This window comes from Colletotrichum fioriniae (genome assembly GCF_027942845.1).
Source record: "Colletotrichum fioriniae strain IMI 355084 chromosome Unknown scaffold_1, whole genome shotgun sequence".
Classification (NCBI taxonomy): Eukaryota; Fungi; Ascomycota; class Sordariomycetes; order Glomerellales; family Glomerellaceae; genus Colletotrichum; species Colletotrichum fioriniae.
Genome location: NW_027076837.1, coordinates 1,534,502 through 1,559,498, shown reverse-complemented (window position 1 = coordinate 1,559,498; position 24,997 = coordinate 1,534,502). Strand labels below are relative to the sequence as shown.

Sequence of the window (24,997 nt, the reverse complement as noted above, 5' to 3'; positions counted from 1 at the left end):
TTCTCTTGATTCCTCTCCTTGCACAATTTTTCAGGCTCAGCAGCAAACATGGCCGACGCGGGAAACAACCAGCAGCAAAAGACTACCAAGACACCCGAGCCTCGTTTGGACCAGCAATTTGCCAACGGTCAGGACAACGGCAACAACACCCCCAGCACTCCGGGTGTCTTTCCGGCTTTCGACTGGGAGGATTTCGAAGCCCGATACGAGAAGGCTCTCGCCGATGCAGACGATAAAGAGCGCGAGCTTTTGCTCGAATTCGACGGTCTCGTCAAGGTATGGTTTGATGCCCGCTTTTTTTTTCAACTTACAGTCATGGTGACCATCTCTCTACAGTACTTCAACGTCTGGGCATCCACTTCCAGTGCCCATGACAATGAGCGTGCAGTCAAGCGCCTTCACACCAGACAGAGATTTGTCAATCTGGAGGAACAGAACATGGCTCAAAAGCAGGAGCACAGTAAGTTCTTCTTCATCATTGTCTCGCTACCAAGTGTATCCGACTAACTCATTTACAGTGACTGAGGTTCTCCGGGCCTTCCAAAGCGCGCTCGCCCTCTTGAGCAAGTCTTAAGTGCCCTCAAGGCTGGTGACAGAAAGGGCAATCACAATGTTTGATTATATGTGCAGAATACCTTACTGCATGAAACATATGTTCGACTTTCCAAGCAGGAGCGCGCTGGTTCGCGTCCCCTTCCCACTTTCCCTGAGTGATGGTGGTGAAGCGGGCCCCACACGTGATCCAAGCTCCAGGCGCCAACGCGCTGATCCCGCGGTTCTCCCCGTCAAATATTCAACTTTCCTATTTCCTTCTTACAATTTCCTGCTCTCAAATCTTCCTCCACCCAACTTCCTTCCTTCAACATACATCTACCTCAGATTTTCCTTCATTCAATCACTTTTCCCACAAAACACTCACCAAAAGAATATCCAAGAAGCATCACATCAACCCACCAACCTCAATCTTCCACTCCAGGCTGGCCCGAATGATGCCATCGTTTGCTGCACCAAGCGTCAGCAATGTGAGTACCTCATCGATACCTTCCAATTTTTATACTGACTCTCATCACAGAACGACTTGGTAGCATTCTTCGAGGCTCATTTCTCTGGTGCGGCAGTCCGCAATTTCCAAGCTGATTTTTTAAATCCAAATTATCAGCCGGACGCTGCAACCACCAATGCCTCAGTCGAAGAAGATGGCGACGTCTTTGAGGAAGAAGATGATCTCGGCTACTATCACGACGGTGTCAAACGCACACTCACTGACGACCAAATCGCCATGTTTCGCCATTCCGAGCTCGAAACCATCAAGAGAGAGCAAGAGCGACGTTCAACGGCAGTACGCCAGGCAGGTGAGACTGGCGAGGATGGCACCCTTGTGGCTGCCGAGTCATCTCGCCCGCCGGGCAAAGCTGCTAAGAACAAGAAGAAGAAACGGGGGAAAGGCAAGGGACAAGAGCCCAAGCCCGACCTCCGTAAACGCACATGGGATGTCGTCGAGTCGGGGCTTGACACCCTCGACTACGATTGACATTCCACCGCCATCAACGCCCGGGCTGGCTGCCTCTGGTCGGGGATCTGTATGCTCTCGGTGTTCACTCCTAGACCTTCTGGTACCGGAAGGAACCATGCGGTCATTGACCCATGGACCTTTTGGTTACCGGAAAGAACTAGGGGTGTGCCACTCCTAGACCTTCTGGCGGCTGGAAAGAATTAGGGGTCGCCACTTTAGTATACAGACACGACCATGCACTCCCAGCTCTTGCCACCAAGCTGGGGAATTTCCCTACGCTCACGCAACGTGCTGCAGTGCCTTGTGCACTCAGCACCGTTCTAACTGTCGCAGAAATTGGGGGCCTCACATACGCTCTCATATCTGCTTGACGACCTGAACGCCGACGTCGAGGCAAATGCTTCCGTCGGTTCGCGGGGCTTGATGTGCGGGAATCCACCAAATCCACTGTCATTGAAGGTATGCTCATGTCTCATTTCTCTCTACTCAAATACACCGTATGCTATGATGAAAACCTTGTATCGTCATCCTTAGTCGGATCCATGGCCAGAGCTGACTACAGCCGGCCAATTCCGGCGCCTGACTCGCACTGAGCTTGGACATGTCGAGCAATAATCTTCTCTCTGAAAGCATTCCATCGCACTTCCTGGTCTTCGCAATTACTCAAGTCGAGGGACATCTACTGACATTGGTCTCCAGGTCGATTCGAACCAGGCATGGAATGTCTTTTGGCAGTATGGAAGAGGCTGAAGATTCTGGATGGTGATATGGGAAGAGGCACAAGATGCCATACAGGACGATGAGAAGAGGCATAAAATGCCCACATTGGATGTTAGAAGTGGTCTTTCCAGTCGTTTGGGAACAGAAAGCTGCACATGGAGGACGTGAAGGATGAAGCGTTGTCCTAGTGGGACGGAGGGAATGGACATCTTGGGATTGTGGAGGATTGAGCGATATGATACCCTTGTTTGCTACTGTCGGTCTGGAACGTTTTGATGATTACGTTTGGTCAAGGGAAAAGGAAATATAGAATGTCTGGAATCACCGACCACGCTTGTCTTTCGAACAGGATTAATACCCTGAATTCGGCAAATTGACAATGAACTCAATGATACATCATAGTACCAACCGTTTGTTTGATGTTCGAGTGAGATGTTCCTCAACCATCTTTGAATCCGAATGAAGAAGAAGGTGGTCTACTCCAAGGTACTGGCTTCCCTCATAGACAGCGATTGTATAACACTCTACTATGCGACGTCTCCTTGAGCGCTTGACCGACTTTTTATGAGCGATCGCGCCGAAGGAACTGAAGCCCAGGTTCGTGATTCAGGTCGAGACCAAGATTCATTCACTCCCGTCAGATTGGACGGCAGGGGCGTGCACGGATCACTTGGTCTTATCGGGCGGCCCGGACGATAAGCGGGAAGGCGCCCTTTCGGTCGACGGCCAATCACGGCTCCAGACCGCTAAGCCTGATTTTAGACATCCCACCTTGATTTACTCCCTGCCCCGTTCTCCCACCACCACCACCATCCGCTCCACGTCCAGCCAGGCTACCTCAGCCACGCCGAGACCCCTCCTCCTCGTCCTGCCTCCGCCGCAAAATCCAACCTCACGCAACATCACCACCCCGTCCCTGTTCAATCTTGCGTACGATCGTAGGCAAAAAGTCGCCCAACATGGCGCGGGTCTACGCAGATGTCAACCAGAATATGCCCCGCAGCTACTGGGACTACGATTCAGTCAATATTAGTAGGTTTTCGACCTCGCGCTTCCTACCCTGCCTCACTCGCCCAGAGATCGACTAGGCGTATGCGACCTGCATTTGCCATTCTTACCATGCGCTGCCCACTCTTGCGGATTCATATTTACTAACCTTTCAATCAACAGGCTGGGGGGTGCTCGAGAACTACGAGGTCGTCAGGAAAATTGGTACGTTTTGTGCTTCCGCCGAGGGTGGCCCCCGCGCCGCGCGTGCATGCGCCATACCGCCGCATACTCTGCGCACGAGTCGAACCGACGAAAGCATATTTGGCTGATACAGGTCTTCAATAACAGGTCGCGGAAAATACTCCGAGGTCTTTGAGGGCATCAATGTCGTTAACTACCAGAAGTGCGTCATCAAGGTCTTGAAGCCTGTTAAGAAGAAGAAGATCAAGCGTGAGATCAAGATCTTGCAAAACCTGGCGGGAGGACCCAATGTCGTGGCTCTTCTGGACGTGGTCAGAGACTCACAAGTAAGCGAATCTTGTCGTAAGAGCAGTCGCCAAGTCAGCGGACTAATGATGCATTCTCGAATAGAGCAAGACGCCATCCCTCATCTTCGAGCATGTCAATAACACCGACTTCCGAAGCCTCTACCCCAAGTTCAACGATCTTGATGTCCGCTACTACATCAATGAGCTACTGAAGGCCCTCGACTTCTGTCACAGCAAGGGCATCATGCACCGCGACGTCAAACCTCACAACGTTATGATCGATCATGAGAACAGAAAGGCACGTACTACGTTTGGTGGAATCCATTAAGCTCTTGAACCTAACACTGGGCCAGTTGCGACTTATTGACTGGGGTTTGGCCGAGTTCTACCACCAGGGAACCGAGTACAACGTGCGCGTGGCTTCCAGATACTTCAAGGGTCCCGAGTTGTTGGTCGACTTCCAGGAGTACGACTACAGCTTGGACATGTGGAGTCTTGGTGCCATGTTTGCCTCCATGATCTTCCGGAAGGAGCCGTTCTTCCATGGCAACTCTAACTCAGACCAACTTGTCAAGATTGCGAAGGTACTCGGTACGGACGACCTCTTCGACTACCTCGACAAGTACGAGATCGAGCTCGATGCGCAGTATGACGACATCCTCGGTCGTTTCCAGAAGAAGCCGTGGCACTCTTTCGTCACCGCGGAAAACCAGCGCTTTGTCAGCAATGAAGCGATCGATTTCCTGGATAAGCTTCTTCGATACGACCACCAGGTACGTTGACACCATGCGAGGCGCGACTAGGCAAGAATGGTAAACTGACATGCAAGCAGGAACGCCTTACTGCCAAGGAGGCCCAGGCACACCCTTACTTCAACCCTGTTCGGGACCCCGAGGTTTTCAAGCAGCATTTGGCCAACCAGACCGCCTCAGGTGTGAGCAGTAACTGAGCCTAAGTCGTCGGCCAGCTTGGTTTCGCAACTACTCACCCCCCCACGCGACAATTTGGATCTTCCCTCTGCACATAGACTGTACGCAAGAGGCATCACACTGCAGGCGGCGCAGGCGGTCACTTCGGGACTGGACCCTGTAACCGCAAGCCGGCCTGGGTTCTAGACTAAAGTCCCTTCCTCCAGGTGTGAACATGGCTCGGATCAACGGGACAAGAAAGCATGAAGCGGACCTTCCACCTCCCTCAGTCTCAATACATGGAATGATTATTCGAAATGACTTTTCAAGATGGGTATCTGTTCACGGGCGACGACACGAAAGGTGGTCTACACATATATTTTAGGCGTACAAACGTCGACCAAAGCGAGGAGCAGCGAGGACGAACGGAGAAATGTGGTGGACGACAGGAAATTTGGCTTGCGTAAGGATCTGGGTTTCACCACACCGGGGGATAAGGCGTTTGCGAGGTCCATGCCCCTTCCGTTCCAACTGCCCCTCGACATCCATGACTTTGCATAACGTGGTTTTCATGATTTTCTTTACAGAAGCTCTCTGGTATTCATCTGATGTAGCGACTAATGAGGAAGCTACTTCGCTTCCATGACCTCACCTCAAGGCCACAAGTGCCCCCTTATCTGCTGTTCCTATCTGCGCGTGCCAAGAGAGTTTCTCCTGTCCTCCCGAGGCAAGACCACAGTCTTCTATCGAGTATGCTATGATTCCTTAAACTTATAGGCAAGTGAAGCAGAAGTCTCTGTCGCACCGGAACCCATTCTCACCACAGCGCCTCATATTCCCGCCGGGCGTTTGCACGAGTGAGCCCGACGGGCTGCCAAAGTGAACGCGCGTGGGCGTGGCAAACGCCCACGCCGCCTTGCGCTTCTTGCCCCTGGTAGTTTCTGTGCCTGTGGTGGTCGTGCCTGCTGCGGCCATGTTCCCGCTCCCGGGAACGAGCGGGCTTCTCTGCTTCATGGGCGTCGTGATCTTGGTATGCGGCCCGGCGAGGAGGACTGGGGTATAGGATGTGCGTCTGCGTTCAGCCGATGAGCTGCCGCCGCCGCCGAAACTAACGCCGCCGAAGCCCGAAGCCGCTGTGTGGGATTTGAAGAGGTCTAAGGTGAGTTCGTCTTCGTCGTCGGAGAGGAGGGAGATGAAGGATTTTCTGGAGGTCGAGTCTCGCGTGGTTCGGGGTTGGTGGTGTCTCGATGATGAGGATGGTGTGCTGGGGACGGCTTTTTGGTCGGCCGTTTGGTTCTGTGTGTGATGTGGAGGGGAACTCGGGGCGTGTGGGGGTGTTGAAGATTCCGATTTTTCGAGTGTTGATGCTGCAGACTTGCGGCTTCTCGGTTTCGTCTTGCGCTCTGAGCTGGCGGATGCGCGGGGCTTGGCAGCCTTGCTAGATTTGATTGGCGATTTGCTAACGGAGTACTTCTTTAGAGGACTGCTGGATTGGAGACGCATGTGTTTGAAGGGCGATGTGGCGGTTTTGTCAACGACTCCCAAGGACTTGGTCGGCGACGATTGACGGGGTCTTCGAATAGGCGGCCCGAGGAGGCTTCCCCTCGGTTGCGGTGGGAGGATGGGAAGTTCGATTTCCATTGCTTCGGCTTCAGGTTCGGCTTCGGGCGCGCTTGATTCGTCGATCTCGTCGAGGCCGAGGGGGATGGTGAAGGGTTCGATGACTTCTTCATCATCGTCTTGCTGTGTTTGTTCCATTTGTTGGAGTTTCTCGGGCTCACTTTCAGAGCCTTGCTGAGTCCCATCTTGGGTCTCCTCCTGGACTTGCTCATTGGTTCCCTCTTGGATCTCCTCCCGGATCTCTTCCTGGATCTCTTCCTGAAGGTGTTTCTGTAGATCGTCATGGATCTGCTCCTGCGTCTCCTCAGCCTCCTCCAAGATTGTTTCCCCAATCACATCTTGGTTGGCGTGTGTAGGGAGATTCTGCTCTGAGCTCTTGAGCGTCTGCGGCTCCTGCGCCGCCGAGCCCTCATTTTGCGACTGAACCTCCATATCAGCCATATATGTTGTTTCTATGGCGGAATACCCCTCTGTTTGACTGATTTCAGGGAGTGTTTCCGCTGATAAGGTCGTGAAGTTCATATCGGTTCCGATGAGCCCCTCGCCAGCTTCTCCATGTGCCTCGCAAACTTCTGCGAACGCATCGACCTGCTGCTCAGAGATTTCGATATTAATGCCACTAGGTTCTATCGAAGCCATCTTGCTGGTCGTGGAGGGATCGTCATTGGCCTCCACATGAGATGGCCGGTAGTCCTCTGATGTGGATAACCTTTCCGAAGGCTCGGACGTGGGCTCTATTCCAGGATCTGCCACCTCGACTGCACCTGAACTAGTCCCTATCTCATTCTCGTTACGAAGCTTTCTGATGCGAGTTGTGGGAATACCCCCCTCGTCATCAGAGAAGTCGTATGAAGGGTCGATCTTATGCCTGACGAATGTTTCTTTCGGCGGCTCAGTGGGGTTTGCAGTTGGTGCTTTGACTGGCACAGCCGTCTCAACCGGGCCAGCCACAGGATCGCCCACTGTTACAAGAGCTGTCGAAGTGCTTTCAGAGACTGTCAGATTAGCAAGCTGGGGCGTCAGTGCCTCATGTTGGTGTTCCGAACTAAAGATATTCATATCCTCGGGATCTTCGACTAATGTGATCTCCTCTGGGGAGGGAATCTTGGAGATCAACTCGATAACGAATCGCTGCTTTGGCTTGTCCCGCAACTCCTGTTCCGTCACAAAACTAGACGAGCTCTGGTCAACCTCAACTTTGGCTTCAGCTTCAGTTGTTAATTCGAACGGCTGGTCTTGAGCTTGTGTTTCGGTTGGTCGACTCGGCTTGGTAGCTTCTGTCTCTTGAGAAGCTTCTGCTGGTTTGATAACTTTGGCTGGGATGAGTTGTCTCCTCGGTCTTGGGCCTTCTTTCACAGAAGTTTTGTTCTGATTGAGCCAGCCAATCTCCCTAGAGAGGGTTTTTGATACAGCGGGTTTCGGATTTGATGGTCTGGCTTCGGTAGGTGGTTCAAGTTCGTTTCGAATGTTTTTGACAGTGGTGCTTACTGCCTCCTCCAAGGTAGTATCCGTATTGTCCACTGTCTTTTTCGCAGCCCTAGGATCCTTACCTGCAACGGCAACCCCAAGAATATCATCTTCGTTATCGTCGTCTTGGTCGGTGAATGCCTGTAGTAACTTTGTTGACATTGGTTTCGCCATCCTTGGGACCTCGTTCCTCACGCGGATGAGCTGCTTCATATCGATCTGAGCAGGTTCAGGTAATGCTTTCTCCTCATCGGTATCGCGCCGTGAAGACCACACAGACTTGAATCCTCGACTGGTGGGGAAGCGGTATCTGGCACCATAAAGTTTCGTCATCAAGTCGTCGCCAAGTTTGGGCTTGCTGATCTCGGGAACCCTCCAAGTCGGATCGACAGGTTCTGGTTCATGTCCCCAGACATTTGAGGACGGATTCGAGGTGCTAGGCCCTGGCTGGCGCGGTTGAGCAAGGCTGGACAGCCGTTGATCGGATCCTGGTATTGATACCCCTGGAGAGACATCTGGCCGGTTTGGATGCCGCTGTAGCTCACCCTTTTGCTTGATTATGAGGGCTCCTGAGTGAGATGCTTCATTTTTCTTGCCGTGTAAGATTCGTTCTTCATCGCTTTCGTTGTCTGACACATCTGGGCTCCCATCCTCGCCCCCATCATCTTCGCCTGAGCCGCCATCCTCCTCATCGTCATCGGATGCAAATGCTTCCTCCAAGAGTACGCCCTCATCCTCGTCTTCATAATCATCATCCCCTGGGATTCCGGTGTCTCTCTCATATCTCATGCCAGCCAAGTGGCCATTATTCGTAATGATCTTGCCGGTCCTTAGGTCGATTTCATCACCGATACCTGTGAAGTCCTTTTCGTACTTTTGGAAGATGTGCTCAAAAGTCGATTTCAATTTGAAGGCGGCAAAGGCACGGGACTGCTCGAAGCGAAAGCCGGGATCCCGCATCTGAGACACTTCTTCGGGCTCATAGTTGAGTTCATCATCTTCGTCTTCTTTTGCCTTTTGATCGAGCCTTGGCTTCTTTGTGGGCGGTTCCATATTGCCGGTAAGAAGCCTTAGACCCCTGAAATCATGCCGCTTGGAGAAGGCGGTGGCTTGAACACCAATGATTATGGATAACGAACAGTGATGGCGAGGTCTGAATGAGCGTTGTCAGGGCACTGGATGAACTTGACATGGAAAGACGCGCTTCGACGCGATGCACGGACGCATCAAATTGATCGCGTAAAGTGGAAAGCACGGACCACGTGGGGTGCTGCCGTTGGCAGAGGCACCCGACGGCGTAGACCACTGCACTGAGTGTACGACGAATGATCCGTACTACCACGAGGCAAGCTTCCCCAGCTATTCAGCTCGAACAAGTCATAGGAAACTTTGCCCTCATGTATAATCATAGCTTCTGGAACATGGATTCATGAATAAATGCTTTTCGTATTGGCTAAACCATGACATTTGGGCGCAAACATCAAGTCCAGAAGTTCAGGTTCACGGCTGCCTAAGCGGACTACCTAAACTGTGCCACAGCCTCAGTTGTCCTTGCAGTGTCCAGAATGTCACCGGCTCATCACGGCACTTGATCGAAACAAGTAGGAGCATAACGGAGAGTTCAGTTTGAATCGTTCTCGGCTAAAAGAGAGCAGAAACTTGAATGGAAGCAAAGTCTCATCGAATTGTCAGCAAAGGTGGTCACACCCTGGGGGTGAACTTAGCGCCTGCAGGACATCCGCAGGTACCTCCACTGCGCTTTGGGTGACATCACAAGACCTCCCTCTTCAACCTTCAACCCTTCATTTCAGAGCTTGCAACATGCGCGACACAGCAAAATGATTTGCCAAAAGTGTCGCACGCCGCTCAAACTAGACAGTTCCCTTGAGGAATTGAATCCCGCGGCGTACGATCTTCTCGTCGGTCAGCACAAGTCTCCCCCCGTCCGAAACGGTGCGCGCAAGGTAGCTAACCGAATCAGCCTCTTCCTCACAACAGTCACCCAAGAAGACGTCTTCATCACGGCCATATCACCCACAAGATGGCCAAAGAAAGGTGCTCTATGACAAGGTCTCGCAAAATGCAGCCTCTGCGACGTTCAAGCGCCATGGCAGCGGGCCATCGAATTTGGCGCAACGAGATTCAACCATGTCCTTCATCTACCTCACCGAATCACAAGTCGCCCAGCCAGTGCTCTCCCGACCCGACCCACTGCCATCGAATACGAAATCAAACAGGGGGAATAAGGGCGGACAGAAGTCTATTGAGGAACAGCGTGGCGGTAGCAAGGCGCACGAGATAGAGCGCATCAATAAGCTTTTCGAGATTCTCTCCGCGCGATCCGACATCGACCATCCCATCTGCGTTGAGTGTACCGATATGCTCGTAGAAGGTCTTCAGAAAAAGCTTGAGGCCGCAGCGAGGGAGCGCGATGCCTACGTCGGCTTCTTGAAACAAGTGCAGAGCGACCAGCCGAACGAGGAGGATATTAAAGCACAAGAGGAAGCTCTGAAGAAGGCAAAGCAGGCCGAGACAGACGCCATGGCTGAGTTGCTACGCTTGGAGCAAGAAAAGTCATCTGTGGACGCGGAAATCATTGCTTTAGAGGAGGAGTCACAACAGCTTGACCATGAGGAAGAGCAGTTCTGGCGCGAGCGTAACGCCTTCGCCACCAAGCTTGCCGACTTCCAAAACGAGCGCGACAGCACAAATTCCAGGTTCGACAACGATGCTCAGCTTTTGGAGAAGCTGCAACGCTCAAACGTGTACAACGACACGTTCTGCATCAGCCACGATGGCACGTTTGCTACTATCAACGGGCTACGTCTTGGCCGACTGTCGAACAAGCCGGTTGATTGGCCTGAGATCAATGCAGCATGGGGCCACGCCCTTCTTCTGCTAGTTACAGTTGCCGACAAGCTAGGCTATAAATTCGATGGGTTTGAGCCGCAGCCCATGGGAAGCACTTCAAAAATCATTCGGTTCGAGCTCCCGTCGCCAACGGCCAGTCGCTTAGGATCACATCGGAATGCGCCACCGCCAGCTCCGAAGAAGCATGTCTTGGAGCTTTTCTCTAATGGAGATCTACCCCTGGGATTGACCTTCATGCACCGCAAATTCGATAATGCGATGGTTGCATTCCTTGAGCTCGTGCGGCAGCTTGGCGCTTTCGTGCATCGACAGACGGCAGCCGACGGCCACCCACTTAGCCTTCCCTATAAGATTGAGGGCGACAAGATCATGGATGTGAGCATCAAGCTCGGCATTGCTCAAGACGATGGGTGGACGAAGGCGTGTAAGCTCACACTGACGTGCTGCAAATTTCTGCTTGCACACGCTAGTAATGTGAACACGAGCGCGAGGGCTGCGAATAATCAATAATCACTGCACAAATTCGATGCATATTAAATGGGACTTGGACCATGGAGTTGCGGGGCTTTCTTAACAGGTATAGATCAAGCGTATCATTTGGAGTTCACGGTGTATTACTATGAACCATAGGTCACAAGAAGCAGTGCATTCTCTTATTATTGCTTCGTATTGGAGAACTGCATCCAGACACTTGGTGATGGTCTCATCATTAGTATAGGGAGACCCTTTCACCGTCGTCGAAATCTCCAACGTGTAGGCTCGAGTGTGGCCTAGCCTAGCACGTAGCACTGGTAATTCATAAACTATCTTACAATGGTGCCACGATGAGACTTGACGTGCAACTTTGGGAAGACGAGTTGATGTCCGGGACGGAATTGCGAATATCCCCACGTCGCAATCTGACTGCATGCAGCTGGCGAAGTCAAGTCAGCCTTGGTTGACGCTTGTTGGCGGCAGTCCGCGGCCATTCAGGCAGCAAGGCGCCCTTACGAAACATAAGCTGCTCGGCTGCCTCATTTGTCTTACACCACGGAACGCACCCATGCAAGCCTAATGCACTGTTCTTTTCAAGAAATCCAATTAGTCATTTCGCGCCCATGTTACTTGCCTAGATGCGGGGTGAATGCTCGTCTTATCTGCTGCACCATGACCTGGCAGAGAAGACAGTGTTCCATTGGCTGCTCAGCCTGCCTGCTGCCGCCTGCCGATGAATCCGAGAGCCGCGAAGAGCCATGAGCGTTAAAAAGGATCGTTTCGTCCACACGGGCTTTGCTCCTGTTTTCTCTGGCGTCATCCAGCCTATCTTTCTTTTCTCTTATCCTACCTTTTGCCGTGTAAGATCAAGACTCTCGCCTGACGTAGATTGCCTATCATGGGTGGCCAAGCAGACAACGTAAGATTGCCGATGGACCTCGCTTTCTGGAGATTTTGTGAAGACTTGCTAACAAACTTTAGACCATTGACGATGATGCCGGCTCGACCGTAAGTTTCGAGGAAGTTGACTACAGGCGCCCCGACAAGCAAAGCCAGGCTCTGGTAGCCAGAGGAAGCTTGGAAAGGGAGACGCCGTCTGACATTCTATACGTTCTGCAATACTTGGGCATCGGTGGTAAAGTCATCGACAGTAAGTCAACAACACTGATCCCCCTTTATCACTACGCTCTGTTAACATGACCAGGTCGCGAGAGCAGTAATCCATTCAAGGAGATCCCCGACTACGGGAAGAAGGACGGCGAGACCACTCAGCGGACTGTCAATTCCGTGCTCGAGATCGTGACAAAGGTCAACACCAGTGCCAAGATCAGACGTGTGCGTCGTCGTCGGTCTCCGCACATCACCTATCCCGACGATGATTACACATCGGCGTCTTCGGACAGCGAGAATGATGAGCGCGCGAAGGCCGGGAAGATTGAACGCACACAGATGATCATCCACTCGCCGCATCTCATCAATGCATTGAGGGCGGTTGTAGCATACTACCCCAACGTCAATCTTCTAGGAGACACGGTGACTGTTGATGCTCCTTACCGCGTTATTGTGCACCACCTCGACGCTCTTAGACAGTACAGATTCCACCAGCCTGCCAGCCACTCCACCGAGTACGCTCGTCTGACGGCGAACCACATTGATGTTCTTTTGGCTTTCATCGATCAGGCTGTCGGGGAGTCTATCCGGAATGAACAAGAACGACATCGTCGCAACGTCCCAGTTGCGACCTTCCAGAACTATTGGATGGCTCTGAAGCCAGGTGAGGTCATCTACGTCAACCACGACGACCTCTGGGAGCCTCACGTCATCAGCAGCACTTACCAGGATGTCACTTTGAGTGGACGCAACCGCCACTTGCAGGTAGTTGCCTGGGTTCTCGAGATGGGACACAATCGGATGAATCGAAAGATGTCCCAGTTCACTATTCCTTCGTGGACCGGCGAGCAGATCATACCTTCTCTCAAGATCATTCCAGCTCGCTTCTTCCAGGATGACCCGCAAGCAATGCTCCAGAAGCAGTTGAGACTTGGAAAGCTGTACTGGGAGCTTCTTCAACGCCCAACCTATATGGAGTACGACGGAATGCTTGTGCAGGCTCAACCTGGATCTCACTCGGGCCCAATCTTCAGCCGTGGCCCATCGGGCTATGTGAGTCTTCCTGCCTGATTCCTTTGATGAATGTCAGCAACTAATCTTCCAAAAGATGACTGGCCGAGTGATTTGCGATGCTGAGGGCTTCGGTCGTTTCAACTTCCGCGCACCAGAGAACCGGAACGGTCCTCCGGGCCCGCCACGTCAAGTAGTGCCCCCAGGCATGATGCCTGTACAACATCATGGACCACCGCCTGCACAAGACCATCTTCCACATTTCCTCCCGCGCTGCGGCTGCCAGGAATGCACGAAGGAGACCGATCGCACCGACTTGTCACCGTTCGCGGGCTTTGACGACGTAAAACCCCTGACATCGCCAGCCCCTACCTCCGACATCTTCTACATTGCCTGCACCAACATCATTCCGGCCTTCCTTCTCGGCGATCGCCGTTGGGGCCACTTGAACCTAGACCACGTGAAGCCCGTAATCACAGACCGTGAGGCATTCAAGTATCTCGTCCTAGACGACGAGATCAAGATGACAGTCAAGGCCCTCATTGGCAAGTTTGCGGCAGCCGAACCCGGAAAAGTCTCACCGTGGGCCAACGACTTCATCAAGAACAAGGGCGAAGGCCGCATCTTTCTCCTCCACGGCGCCCCGGGCGTCGGCAAAACCTGCACCGCCGAGTGCGTCGCAGAACTGACCAACCGGCCGCTCATCTCCCTCACCTCGGGCGACCTCAGCGTCAATTCACACAGCGTGGAGCACAACCTCTCCTACTTCCTCGAGTTGGGCCAGCGCTTCGGCGCCCTGGTTCTCCTCGACGAGGCGGACGTCTACCTCGAGCGCCGCCGCGCAAAGGACATTGCCCGCAATGGGCTCGTCTCGGTGTTCCTCCGTGCGCTCGAGTACTACCGTGGCGTGCTTTTCCTGACTACCAACCGCGTCCAGGCGTTCGACGCGGCTTTTACCTCGCGCATTCACGTCGCGCTGCACTACAAGAACCTGACGGACGTTGACCGCGAACGCATTTGGGCCAACAACTTTGAGCGCCTAGACAGGGACTCGCACGGCCGCGTGAGGGTTGCTATTGCTACGCGGGAGTACGCCTACGACTCGCGCGATGTGCGCGCTTTGCGGTGGAACGGTCGTGAGATCCGCAACGCGCTGCAGACTGCGCTTGCGCTTGCCGAGAGCGATGCTGCGGAGGAGGGCACTGACCGCATCTGCGTTACGGACAAGCACCTGCGGGCTGTAGTTAAGATGAGCCGCGGCTTCAGGGACTACCTTCGTAGCGGGAGCGTCTATGACGGGGAGAGCGAGGTCGGCGAGAGTGAGGGGGAGGAAGGGGATATCTATTCTGACTGAGCTTCCGTGTTTGGGTACTTCTTGACGAGACTGAGCTTTGAATTATTTGTTTTGGGTGGCTTTTTGCCTTGCAAGCTGGTCATTCACGAGGAGTATGATAAGATTGACAACATGAACGCTGGATGCTGGATAGGTAGAATAATTTGATGAGTGTACCGAGAAATTAACAAAGACGTCCCGATGCCATTTAGCTTTAAAGCCTCTCATCCCTCTCACTCAACTTCCGAATGAACACCCGCAAGCACTCATCTTCTTAAACCACGAACTTGATGCACTCAAGCATCTCAATTCAACACAGGCCTCCACCCCTTCCTCCTCACAAACCCCTCAACACCCCCATTCCTCAAAACCTCATCCCCCGTCCGTCCCGTCACAACGCTCCTCTCAACGTCGGGACCTCGAACGTAAAACGGAAACCTCAGCCTCCCGCTCTCGTCAACCTCATCTTTCTTTCTACTGCCACCTTCTTCGTGCCCTCGACCGTTAACACCACCACTACCACCATCACCATCCCTCAGAACCCAAAACCCTCTTTCCCCCAACCCTCCTCCTCTCAAACCCACACGCCTCCCGATCGAGCGAAAGGTACCACCGCCGCTGGTACACGCTCCCGACGCTATTCTCCGCGCCCCGATACGCGTTCGTCCTCCTCACAAACTCGTCCTCCACCTCCCGAATCTCCCTCTCCACCGCGGACAACTTCTCTTCCTCCCCTCGCCGTCACCACCACTATCACCACTGTCACGGCCACCACCAAGCGGATCAGGAACAACGTCTCCGTCCCCCTCGTCACCAGACTCCCCGTCAGAACTAGTCTCGACAACCTCCTTCTTCATCTGCTTCCCACCACCACCACCACCACCACCACCACCACCACCACCATGCCTCCTCTTCCTCACAGGCCTCCCCAGCGTCCTCGCACTCTTCCTCCGCCCCTCCGCGTCCTCCCCCTTGGTCAACCTCAGATTCAACACGTACCTCTCAGGAAGCCGACTCCCATGCAACCTCACCCGAATCTTCCTCTCCCCAAACGCCCTCGCCAATTTTTCCTGCTCCGTCATCCCCCTGTCCCCATCCCCATCATAGTCCTCCCCATCTTCACCATCATCCCTCCCCGAATCAGGATCAACCTCCGGCTCTCCCTCCCTCCCCTTTTCCCCTCCCCAAAACCTCAAACCACCCACAATCCCAAATCACCAAACTCCCCGTGCCCCGACTCCCAACCTCAACCACATGATTCCAAAGACAATGCACCCTCGTCTCCGTCGCATTCCGATTCAATCTTTTGGAGTTGGCATCCCCGGGTAACCCGTACATCACCGCCCAGCTCACGCTGCTCGTCGCGTTCACCTGCAGCCGGAGGTCGTAGTGCACGCCCGCGATCGGGTGATCGTGCTGGTGCACCACAAAGTGCGCGCCCCGCTTCGACCCGACGTGCGAGAGGAAGAGCGATCGCAGGCCGCCGCCGCCGCCGCCGCCGCCGACGTTGGCGGAGAGGTGCGGCGTATGGGCAGGGTAAGGGTTGAGGGTATGTTGCGCCAGGTGGGTGAAGAAGTGCGCCGCCGGGTCTGGTTGCGTCACGGCGCCGGATTCTAACGCTGCTGAGAGGTTTGTAGTAGTCTCGGGCTTGATCTTGGGCTCAGTTTCGGGATTATGATCGGGCTCGCGGGGTGGTGAGTCCGGTATCACAACCGCATCTTGACCCGCCCCGTCGTCGGCTGTAGTATTCCATCTCTCCAACTCCTCCTCTTCTCCACTCTCCTCTCCTTCTCCGACATCATCAGTCTTTGACCCCGGCACATCAAGCGACCATTCTAAATTCCGCTTCTTGATAAATGGGTTCTCAATGAAACTCAGATTCGGCGGCCGTTTTGATGCCATAGCCCTGCCTGCCCGGCGAGGATGACGCGGGCTATTGAGTAGCTCGGCACTCACCACAGCCGGGAAAAAAAAATACGGAATGAAAATCTTTTTAAGTGCGTAAATTGGTGATTAAAGGCTCTTGGGAAAATTTGATCAAAATTGACAGCAGAACAACAACTTAAAGAGGCTTATAAGATGGCTTACATGGTACCGGTAAAGGCGACAAGTACCACCAAAAGTTGGCATGTCGTTGCACGGACCCCACTTGCTTCCGTCAGCACCCATCATGACGGGCCCAGCCTGGCCCGGCCTCAGATCTACCACCATCTAGTAATCCTGTAACAAAATCACAACACGAAAACCATATGAATGGGGCACCTCATTCAAATGACTATAGAGATATCGCTACATAGCCCTTGTTATACCCTTACAACGCCTTGCCATGCAAACAAATTCGTTGGCGAGTGCGATCTTCGCCCGAGTTTCCGTTACCTCTAGCCCAACCTTTCAAGGCTTCCACCGCCCATCAGAGCTCGCACTATTTGCCTCATTCCCGTGTGTTTCAACTAAGCAACGCTTTTCCCCATGTTTCATTGTACAAGACAAGATTCGAACACTCATACATAGGCCGGTATCCTCTACGGCTTCTGCTCCACCAGGGTAGGCGCAATCCGTCTCTTCTTGCGTTCGCTGCCCTCTTCCTTCTCTCCCTCACTTGCCTCGCGTTTGGACCCGCTTGCTGCTGTACCGGCAGTTGATGCAGCCGGGGTCGGGTTTGTGGCAGCATTGGTCCTCGGCGTCTCTGGCGGCGTGGTAATGGGGACACCTGTGACCTTGGTGGAGTTGGCGACAGCAATGCCAGGCACGCTGCCCACAATCAATGAGGGATTCGTCACCACATTTGATGACTGAGTCGCCACAGACGAAGTAGAATTTGATCGAGCGGGCGACTGAGGTCGCTGGCTGACAAACCCAGCAGGTGGTGGCGATGGGGCGGTAAAAGAGCTCGCCGAATTTCGGTGATGGTGACCCGAGCCATTCGGAAATGGTGACGGAGGGGCGAATGCTGAGCTTGGAGCAGGGACCGGAGTACTTTGATTAGACGACGTCGCTCCTGTGCTTCCAGCGGTTGGATTCTTGGCAGTAGGTAGATCTCCTTGATAGATCTGGCCCAGCTCACCAGGTGAGAAAGACAAGGTCGAACAGAATCCATCAGATGATGAGACCAAAAGAGTGAGGCCGTCGCTTGACCTTTGCATATTGTTAGCTTTGTCTCAATTCTGGGTGCAGCAAAGAATACTTACCAGGCCAGATCAGTAAATGTCGCACAGTGAAGATTGCTAACTATGCAGATTGGTGTCTGCTGCTGAGAATCGTAAAGAAGAACAGCGTCTTGAGTTGCAACAGCGTACATCATCCTGTAAGGCAGGGCAAAGGCCGCCTTGGGGCCAGGGGAAGAGGCGCTAGATTCGGCCTTGCTCGGTGTAGAACCGGACTCGGGGACCGAGGTTGGCGGCGGAGGCGGGTCCATGACCGAAGTAGATGTCACTGGCTTCGAGACTGGTTCAGGTAGTGCCGGGATGGGATCTTCAGAGGATGACGTATCGATGGTGATATGCTTGGTGACGAGAGGCGATGTCCGCAACGAGTAAAAGACGGGTGAGCACTTCACCACAACAGATGGCTTTTTGTGACCAGGCAAGTGCGCAATCGGCGCCTTGTTGATGCCACCTCTCGTGTAAATGTAGACGGTGTTGGTGACCTCAAATGTGGGCTTCGTATTTCCCTCTGAGCTGTGTTGAGTTTGGTACTGGCCAGCTGGAGTAAGCAGGAGACTGCCATCTGGGGTGAAGGTCAAGCGACGGAAAAAGGATGAGAGTGTCTCGTTGGCATAGAGTGTCGAGTTCTTCATACCAAGGCCACCGGAAGGGTGAGGCTTTGGCGAAGGCTCCATGGGCATTACAGCTGGGAGCGGCATTGACGGAGCCGGAGAAGGCGACCGTCTAGACGAGAATGACGACCTCCTGCTATGGCTAATCACACTGGGCGGGTTCATCGGCAATGCGATTGAGGTGGGAGTTCCGGGGGCGGAGGGGACTGGGGATCCAATGGCCTGTTCGACAGTAAGATGGGTCCTCATGCCAAAGTCGGGAGGTGCAGGGCTGCTGGAGGATATGCGGCGTGGCGGCAAGTCACTCTTGTTATGGCTTGCAATCTTTGAGGGCTTGTCGTCATGGTTGCCGCTCAGTGTATGTTGTCCATCCTTTGTTTTCAACGAATAGATATGGACGGATCGGTCGGAGGACTGGGTTGCGATGTACTCGTTCAAAGGATCCCATGCGACACCTTGAACGTAATGGCTATGCTCGGCAATCTGGCGCACAAGAGTACCTGTCCTTGTTAGATACAAGCGTGGAGTACGCCATCACCAGCGGAGAAACGTACCAGAGCTGGCATTGTAGATTCGAGCAATGTTGTCCATGCTTCCGATGATGAAGTAGGAGCTATCTGGAGACCAGGCAAGGTCGTAAATCTCGGATCCGCTAGATCGACACATGTGCTTGGTTCTCCACGTCTCCTTATCCTCGAGGCCCTCGTTGCCAAAAGCAGGGCCGCTGTGTTCGGACATGACCCATATGATGACATTGCCGTCGTCGCCGGCGGAAGCAAGGATCTCACCTGCGCAAGGAGGAAAGCAAAAATTAGCGAAATGCAGCATGAGGCGTCTGGAATTGGCCTTTTACCTTTGGGAGCCCATCGAACGACATTCACAGCCTGTGTGTGCTTGCTCAAGGTTGACAAGTAGTCGACCTTTCGATCTTCTCCATCGCTGTCTACCTTCCAGAGCTGATGTTCGTGTCAGCATCGCAGCGCAGGGTCACGCGTGGGACCAGGTGACATGCTCGCCAGTTCAGGCGTCTGACGTACTCTCACGTTATTGTCTCCTCCAGCCGTAGCTAGTCGACCCTTGCCGTTGGGCTCAAAATGGGCCGAGTAGACTGGGGCATTCTGGTCATGCCAATTGATGATAAGCGGCGTGCTCTTCATCGTGACTGAGTGTGTATACGGCCGTCTCGAGACATGTGCGGGATCGTGGGCGGTCGTGGACGGGTTTGGTTTGGTGATGATGGCGCTCGTACGATGGGAAGTTTGGCGGATGGAATACGGGCCGTGCTGGATGTTGTCGAGGAGAGCTTATCGGGGAAGTAAAAATCCGATGGTCGATTCGAGTCGGGAAGCTTCGTGCGGCGCTCGCGGTGGGATGAGGTTGGATGAGGGGCGGGTAGGGTAGGCTGAGGAGGTCGAGCTTCTCCTTAGCTCGGTAACAGCAGGTCGAGAGATTGGTCGATGGGCAACAGCTCCTTTGCAGCAGCGTTGATTCGCAGCTGCTTAGCGGGAAACCTCAATGGACGGATTGAATTTGGGGGGGGAGGGGTTGGATTGGCAGGACGTTTAGTATCGCGTGGAACGACACACACGAGGTCCTGTTTTTGGAACTGTATGAATAATGAGGGAGGATAAAGAAGAAAAAAGCGAAAATGGGAAATCAATTAACCTTGGCAGGGAATTGTCACGAGGGCGCAAGAATGGATGAAATGTCGTTCCCGAGCAGGGTAGAGTGGAGTTTGGTGTGGTTTGGTTCGGCGTGCAGGAGCTCAGACGGCTCCAACGCACGCACTGTTGCAGGGACAGGAAGGAGCTGGACTTCCCAGGGCACCCATTGATTGTTACCGTACCTTAGGTTCCATGGTACCAGTCGCGGGTTTGCCCGCCTGACTACCAGGCTGGTGTTTTCCACCGCAAACCCTCCCAAAGTTTGACGGTACCTTGGGTGGTGTGGTAGGCTCTCCAGCCGCTACAGCAACCAGACGTGCAGAGCCTGTCGCAACTGCAGCGCCCAGCATCGCCATCATTATAGCTTACCCTTCGTCGGAGTGCTCTGCATCTCGAGAAAATCGGGGAGAGCAGCCGCGAGCAGGGAAACGGCAGGGAAGTTGCTCGCCATAAGGCGCCCGGGTCGTGTGTTTGACCAATCAGACAGCTCCGTCGGAGAAAGCCTTTGAGAGAGCAACCCACTGTTTGGCTCATCCAGCCTCATCTGATTGGCTACAGCCGTTTGCTACCATGCTTTCGACTGGGTCCTGTCCTTGGAGTTTGAACAGACCGTGAATCTTTTTTTTTTTTTTTCTCTGCTTTGGAATTTGAGTGCAAAGGATGCTTTACGAGCAGACATGAGTCCCAAATTAGGCACAATTAAATCAGCCTGCCACCTCAGCCTTTCAATTTCCATTACCACCGGGGAACAGCCGTATCTCATCACTTGAATCGTCACTCAGGGCGCAACCTCAGCTTATCGCATACGTTTCTACTCATTCTGATTGGCTGGAGTCGTATGCACTGCAAGGCGTTGGGATGGGAGGATCGACGCACTCGTGGGCGGGTTTGAGGCAACCAGCGCAACACCTCGAAACGAAGGGACTTTTCGCCGAGATTCCAAAGAGGGTTCTCTGATTCAAGTTTATTTGGGGGTCCATTGGCACTTTCCCCTGATGATTGTGCCAGTTCCCTCTGGTCTCAACTCTGCTGCCGCTACCAATCTCACTCTTTCAACTGCCTCACCATCAATACCCAAGGTAGGTACCTTAGTTGCCGATGTGTTGAGTTTCCAATCCTCGAACGAGCCATGGCTAGAGCAAGTCGGTATGCCTTGCTCGACGATTGCCATTATTCCAAAGAGAGATTGAATCTCATCGAACAATAGAAAGACATTACATTTCCAATATTGGTAACTTGATAACCGGCTCTACCTGCTCGGTCTCCCGTCGATTTCTGCGCCAGTGCACACAGGGCTGAGGCGCCCCCGCCAATGAATGCACGTCTGATGCAAATTGAGGCGCTCAATGGGAATTTCCACTTTGCTCTCCATCTTCGAACCCATGTGCCATGGAACTCTCGAGCACATCGCTTGGGGCCCCTTCCTTTCTGCTTCGTTAGCCTTGCGAAGAAGGGCCTCACTTCTAAAAGCAAACGTTTTATCATTTCTCCAATCACCACTATTGGTATGCTGATGGCCTGCACTTGGCATCGCTTTTGACCATAGATGCATTTGACCGACGCCTCCAACTCGTTGTGAACTCCTTCCTCGCTTTACCCCCAAATTCAAGAAAGACTACTGGTACTCTGTAGTCTGCAAGGTGCAGCCCCGACGGCCCGGTCCACAACATAGGCTACCATACCCGATTTTCAGCCCTGTTTCATTGGCGTCGGTTGCAACGTTAAGAAAAACGCTTCACAGTGTCGCAGCCAGAAGGGAAGTTTGGCAGATTAGCAACGGCTTGCAAATTTCGGTCGGTTTCAACTGTTGGGCACCTCATAAGAAGGTAGCACCCAATGTCCAGTCATCCATCTGAGGCAGAATCTCAGCACAGTCATACCTGCTATCGTCGGGAGAGCGTTCATCCGTTTGAGTCAAATCATGACGGACAACTGGTTCTCTCTTTGCCTCCCAATGTGACCACTTTAGTACCACTTCTTTACTCCGTACACCACCAAACGCGGGCAGTTACCATTAACTAACAGCAAGAACCATCAAATCTGCATCAACACCAACCCGCCGCCTGATATCGCCAAGAAAATCTGCAACCGCGTCGGCGGTGAGCAATAGGTAACGCAAGCACCGCAGGCTTCAAAGTCGCCGGGCTCATCCAATCGCAGACTTTTACTTGATGAACAGGAGCCTCCAAATAGAAGCGTGGCTGTTACACCGCGCCGGCATTCGCCCGCATGCATACAGTTGATGTTGGATATTTTCTCTTTGGGATAAGCCACACGTCGCCTTATTTTCCTTTGGCCGACAAGACTCCCTCACCCGACGATGGGTGAGTCGTGACACACACGCACCACCACCAAGAAAATTAATAAAAAAAAATTGGCCCGGTCTTATGTCACACCATAACATTTCCGTTTCGAAACGTCAAATCGACCCGGTGTTTGATGTTGCGCATCTCACGTCTCTCTCACAGTTGTACGGCCCGCTCACACCAAGCCCACATGCCGAACGGTGTCGTAGGCGCATCGTCATGAGTCGGATCGGATTTACACCCAATGTTCATATCTGATTGAGAAATAGAAGATGCAATGAGCATGGCGAGTTAGATCCGCGGCGACGGTCGATGTGTCGTCGGCTGCTTGATCCAACACAGGCAAAAGCCCCGGTGCGGGAAGGGGGGAATGGCATGGCAGCCTTGGCAAGGCAGCAAAGTCCCCGAGTAGCCGCGTCTTCTTCCAACGACACTCCATCACCTCGGGCAAAGGTAAGGTGAGGGAAAGAACCGCCAGAAGTTCTGGGCCTGGGACCAATTGAGTTGGCAAGGTCCTGATTGACACCTGCTGATTAAAAAAAAAAAAAGTGCTCACGGGATCGAAAAAAGATGAGAGATTGGCATGTGGCGTTGTATTTTGAGGCACAGTACTTTGTTTCTCATCTGTTTTTTTGTCGCAACCCTTGATGCAGTCAGCACCTTGCGGTGCCATATGGAAAGCTTGCGGCGAGAGAATACATAAGGACAAGGAAGTAATGTGATAAGAATGCATGTAAGGTATGATGTAGGTAGGAGGGCGGTAAGGGAAGCCGAGCGCAGGTAAGCGAGATGGTGTGTCAGCGGCTGCCTGGACTTTGAGACCTCCTTATTGACTCTGAAGGCAGGTTCGAGGGTTAGGTGAGTACGTTCGTCAGCAGAGGAAGGAAGAACGAAACCCACGAACAACAACCCATACCTTACCTTCCGATTATGCGCCATTGTTTCAATCTTCCTGCCAACCTATACAGGCAACGAACATCGATAGTCTCTATCCGTCTATAGACACATGGGAGGACTCCCTTAGTTCCTGCAGCCGTCGGGTAGCCGTTCAGACCGACACCTATGAATCTCCCCTGCACGCAGCTAAAGACCAAACCCAATCTCTCAGGACTCGGAAGTGACGACAAATCTCTGAACGTGGAGTTGCGAGTTGCAAGTTGCAAACACGCTAGTGGGACGGGCCCGTGATAGAACAGAAGCAGAGGGCAGGAGCAGTCAGCATTTAGCGGACGGCAGGAATGGAAGCGGGAAGCGGGAAAAACGGTTCCCATCACACGACTGCCCGATGATATGATGGGACTCGACCGAGACTGTGAGGTGGAGAATCCCAATTGGCAATTGGCAACTGGCAAAAACCTTTTGGGCCCGGCCTGGCTGGCGGGCTGGCTGGCTGGCGGTGGACCCACATCCCATGATTTGCTAGTCTGACCGCCCTTCCCAAAAATCCCGCCCCCCAGTTCAAAACCTCCCATCATCCATGACCGAAATCCTGCGGCGCAGTCCCGCCCATGCAAATTAGAGCCTCCCAGACTCCCACCACCTGGCACCCGCGCGACCCCTCTCTCCAAACTCTCCTTCCTAATCCAGCACTATGACTGGACTCTGTGAGTCTTTTGAGATTACGGATACCAACTCTCGGATTCAGCTTTGAGTCTCGACGAGAGAAACCGGCTGGCCGGCAGGCAAGGTAGCTGGCGGGGTTGCAGGCACAGCCTCTTTGATTCGGAAATCGAGATCAATGATGGATGACGAATCAGACGAGTTTGGCCTCGTTCCCGACCGGTTGGGGCAGGGCATAAACACCACGTTGTACGAATAACAACAGTATGCCCCATATATGCTATGCGCCCAGGCAATTGGGAGGAGAAACAGATAATGGCCAACGAATTCGACGCTCTCCCTCTCTCTCGATTGATGTCAGAATACGGGGTTCTTGCCAGGATAGCAACCCGGCGAGGCGGAAGCGGATGGGGGTCTTCTACCTTACGCAGAAAGTTGGCTCGCCGAGGAAGAGAGCAGCTGCAACTTTTTTTTTGGCAGGCATGCGCATCAGGCCATGTTAGTGCAGGATGACTGCATTGGAGCTAATGCACTAACAAGGAACGTCAACCGCGAGGCTCACCCCTTTCTGTTTAGATTGGTACGAGTATCCCGCCCTTCTTCTCTTCTGTTTCTTTACTTGTATTGTTGCGGCTTGCTATGTGAAATAAGTACCTTTGGTCAATCAGTCAGTCTCTCATTCACCTGCCAGCCACCCCACAGGCGCAAGCACACAAGTAAACAGCATGAGGTGCTAGGCCACCCACCCCGGGCCGCCGTATCAGCACCTAGGGTCCACGAGAGGAACTTCTGCCAAGTTGAAACTCCACACCCGCGCCGCCACCCCTCTATCTGGCATCGCTTGGATGTTTTTTTTTTTTTCTCAATTGAACTGATCTACCAGACTATGTACCACATTGGCACCATCTGGCTTGTTCCTTGTCTCCCTTCTTCCCGCCGATGAGTCAAACGGCGAAACGGCGTCGTCGGCCAACCACCGCGCCCGGAGCCGACAGGGTGGGGGAAGGCCCTCGAGTCTTGACATGGTGACATGGTTCATGGATTGGAGAGCAGTTACGGTGGCAGGCCGCGGGTGCCATACATCGATTTTCGTATACCTACTCGAAAGGGCGTGCTTGACAGTTGGGAAAGGAGTCAAAGTGTCCCGTCGCCTACATTTGCCAGCGAGCAATACACTGAGTTGTCGC

The 24,997-nt window shown here is 53.3% G+C and overlaps 6 protein-coding genes across 6 annotated transcripts; 4 read left to right on the top strand and 2 right to left on the bottom strand.

Moving 5' to 3' along the window:
• Positions 1-48: 48 nt before the first annotated feature.
• Positions 49-1,531, top strand: N0V96_000412 (uncharacterized protein; the record flags this gene model as incomplete). Its single annotated transcript, XM_053193493.2, has 5 exons — positions 49-276; positions 337-460; positions 519-567; positions 977-1,022; positions 1,073-1,531. 5 exons carry the CDS (start codon positions 49-51, stop codon positions 1,529-1,531), a joined length of 906 nt encoding a protein of 301 aa, XP_053049210.2.
• Positions 1,532-3,192: 1,661 nt separating this feature from the next.
• Positions 3,193-4,660, top strand: CKA2 (Casein kinase II subunit alpha'; the record flags this gene model as incomplete). Its single annotated transcript, XM_065755936.1, has 6 exons — positions 3,193-3,265; positions 3,404-3,445; positions 3,572-3,750; positions 3,815-4,009; positions 4,041-4,484; positions 4,544-4,660. 6 exons carry the CDS (start codon positions 3,193-3,195, stop codon positions 4,658-4,660), a joined length of 1,050 nt encoding a protein of 349 aa, XP_065615176.1.
• A 730-nt stretch (positions 4,661-5,390) lies between these two features.
• Positions 5,391-8,759, bottom strand: N0V96_000410 (uncharacterized protein; the record flags this gene model as incomplete). The annotated part of the gene is made up of 1 exon (XM_065755935.1): positions 5,391-8,759. The coding sequence occupies one exon, from the start codon at positions 8,757-8,759 to the stop codon at positions 5,391-5,393; it is 3,369 nt and encodes a 1,122-aa protein (XP_065615175.1).
• Positions 8,760-9,544: 785 nt separating this feature from the next.
• Positions 9,545-11,087, top strand: atg6 (Vacuolar protein sorting-associated protein atg6; the record flags this gene model as incomplete). Its single annotated transcript, XM_065755934.1, has 2 exons — positions 9,545-9,629; positions 9,688-11,087. 2 exons carry the CDS (start codon positions 9,545-9,547, stop codon positions 11,085-11,087), a joined length of 1,485 nt encoding a protein of 494 aa, XP_065615174.1.
• An 862-nt stretch (positions 11,088-11,949) lies between these two features.
• N0V96_000408 (uncharacterized protein) lies at positions 11,950-14,526 on the top strand (the record flags this gene model as incomplete). The annotated part of the gene is made up of 4 exons (XM_053193498.2): positions 11,950-11,970; positions 12,033-12,201; positions 12,256-13,214; positions 13,270-14,526. 4 exons carry the CDS (start codon positions 11,950-11,952, stop codon positions 14,524-14,526), a joined length of 2,406 nt encoding a protein of 801 aa, XP_053049215.1.
• A 2,501-nt stretch (positions 14,527-17,027) lies between these two features.
• CAC2 (Chromatin assembly factor 1 subunit) lies at positions 17,028-19,437 on the bottom strand (the record flags this gene model as incomplete). Its single annotated transcript, XM_065755933.1, has 5 exons — positions 17,028-17,640; positions 17,694-18,780; positions 18,835-19,068; positions 19,134-19,236; positions 19,318-19,437. The coding sequence occupies 5 exons, from the start codon at positions 19,435-19,437 to the stop codon at positions 17,028-17,030; spliced, it is 2,157 nt and encodes a 718-aa protein (XP_065615173.1).
• Between the last annotated feature and the right edge of the window lie 5,560 nt (positions 19,438-24,997).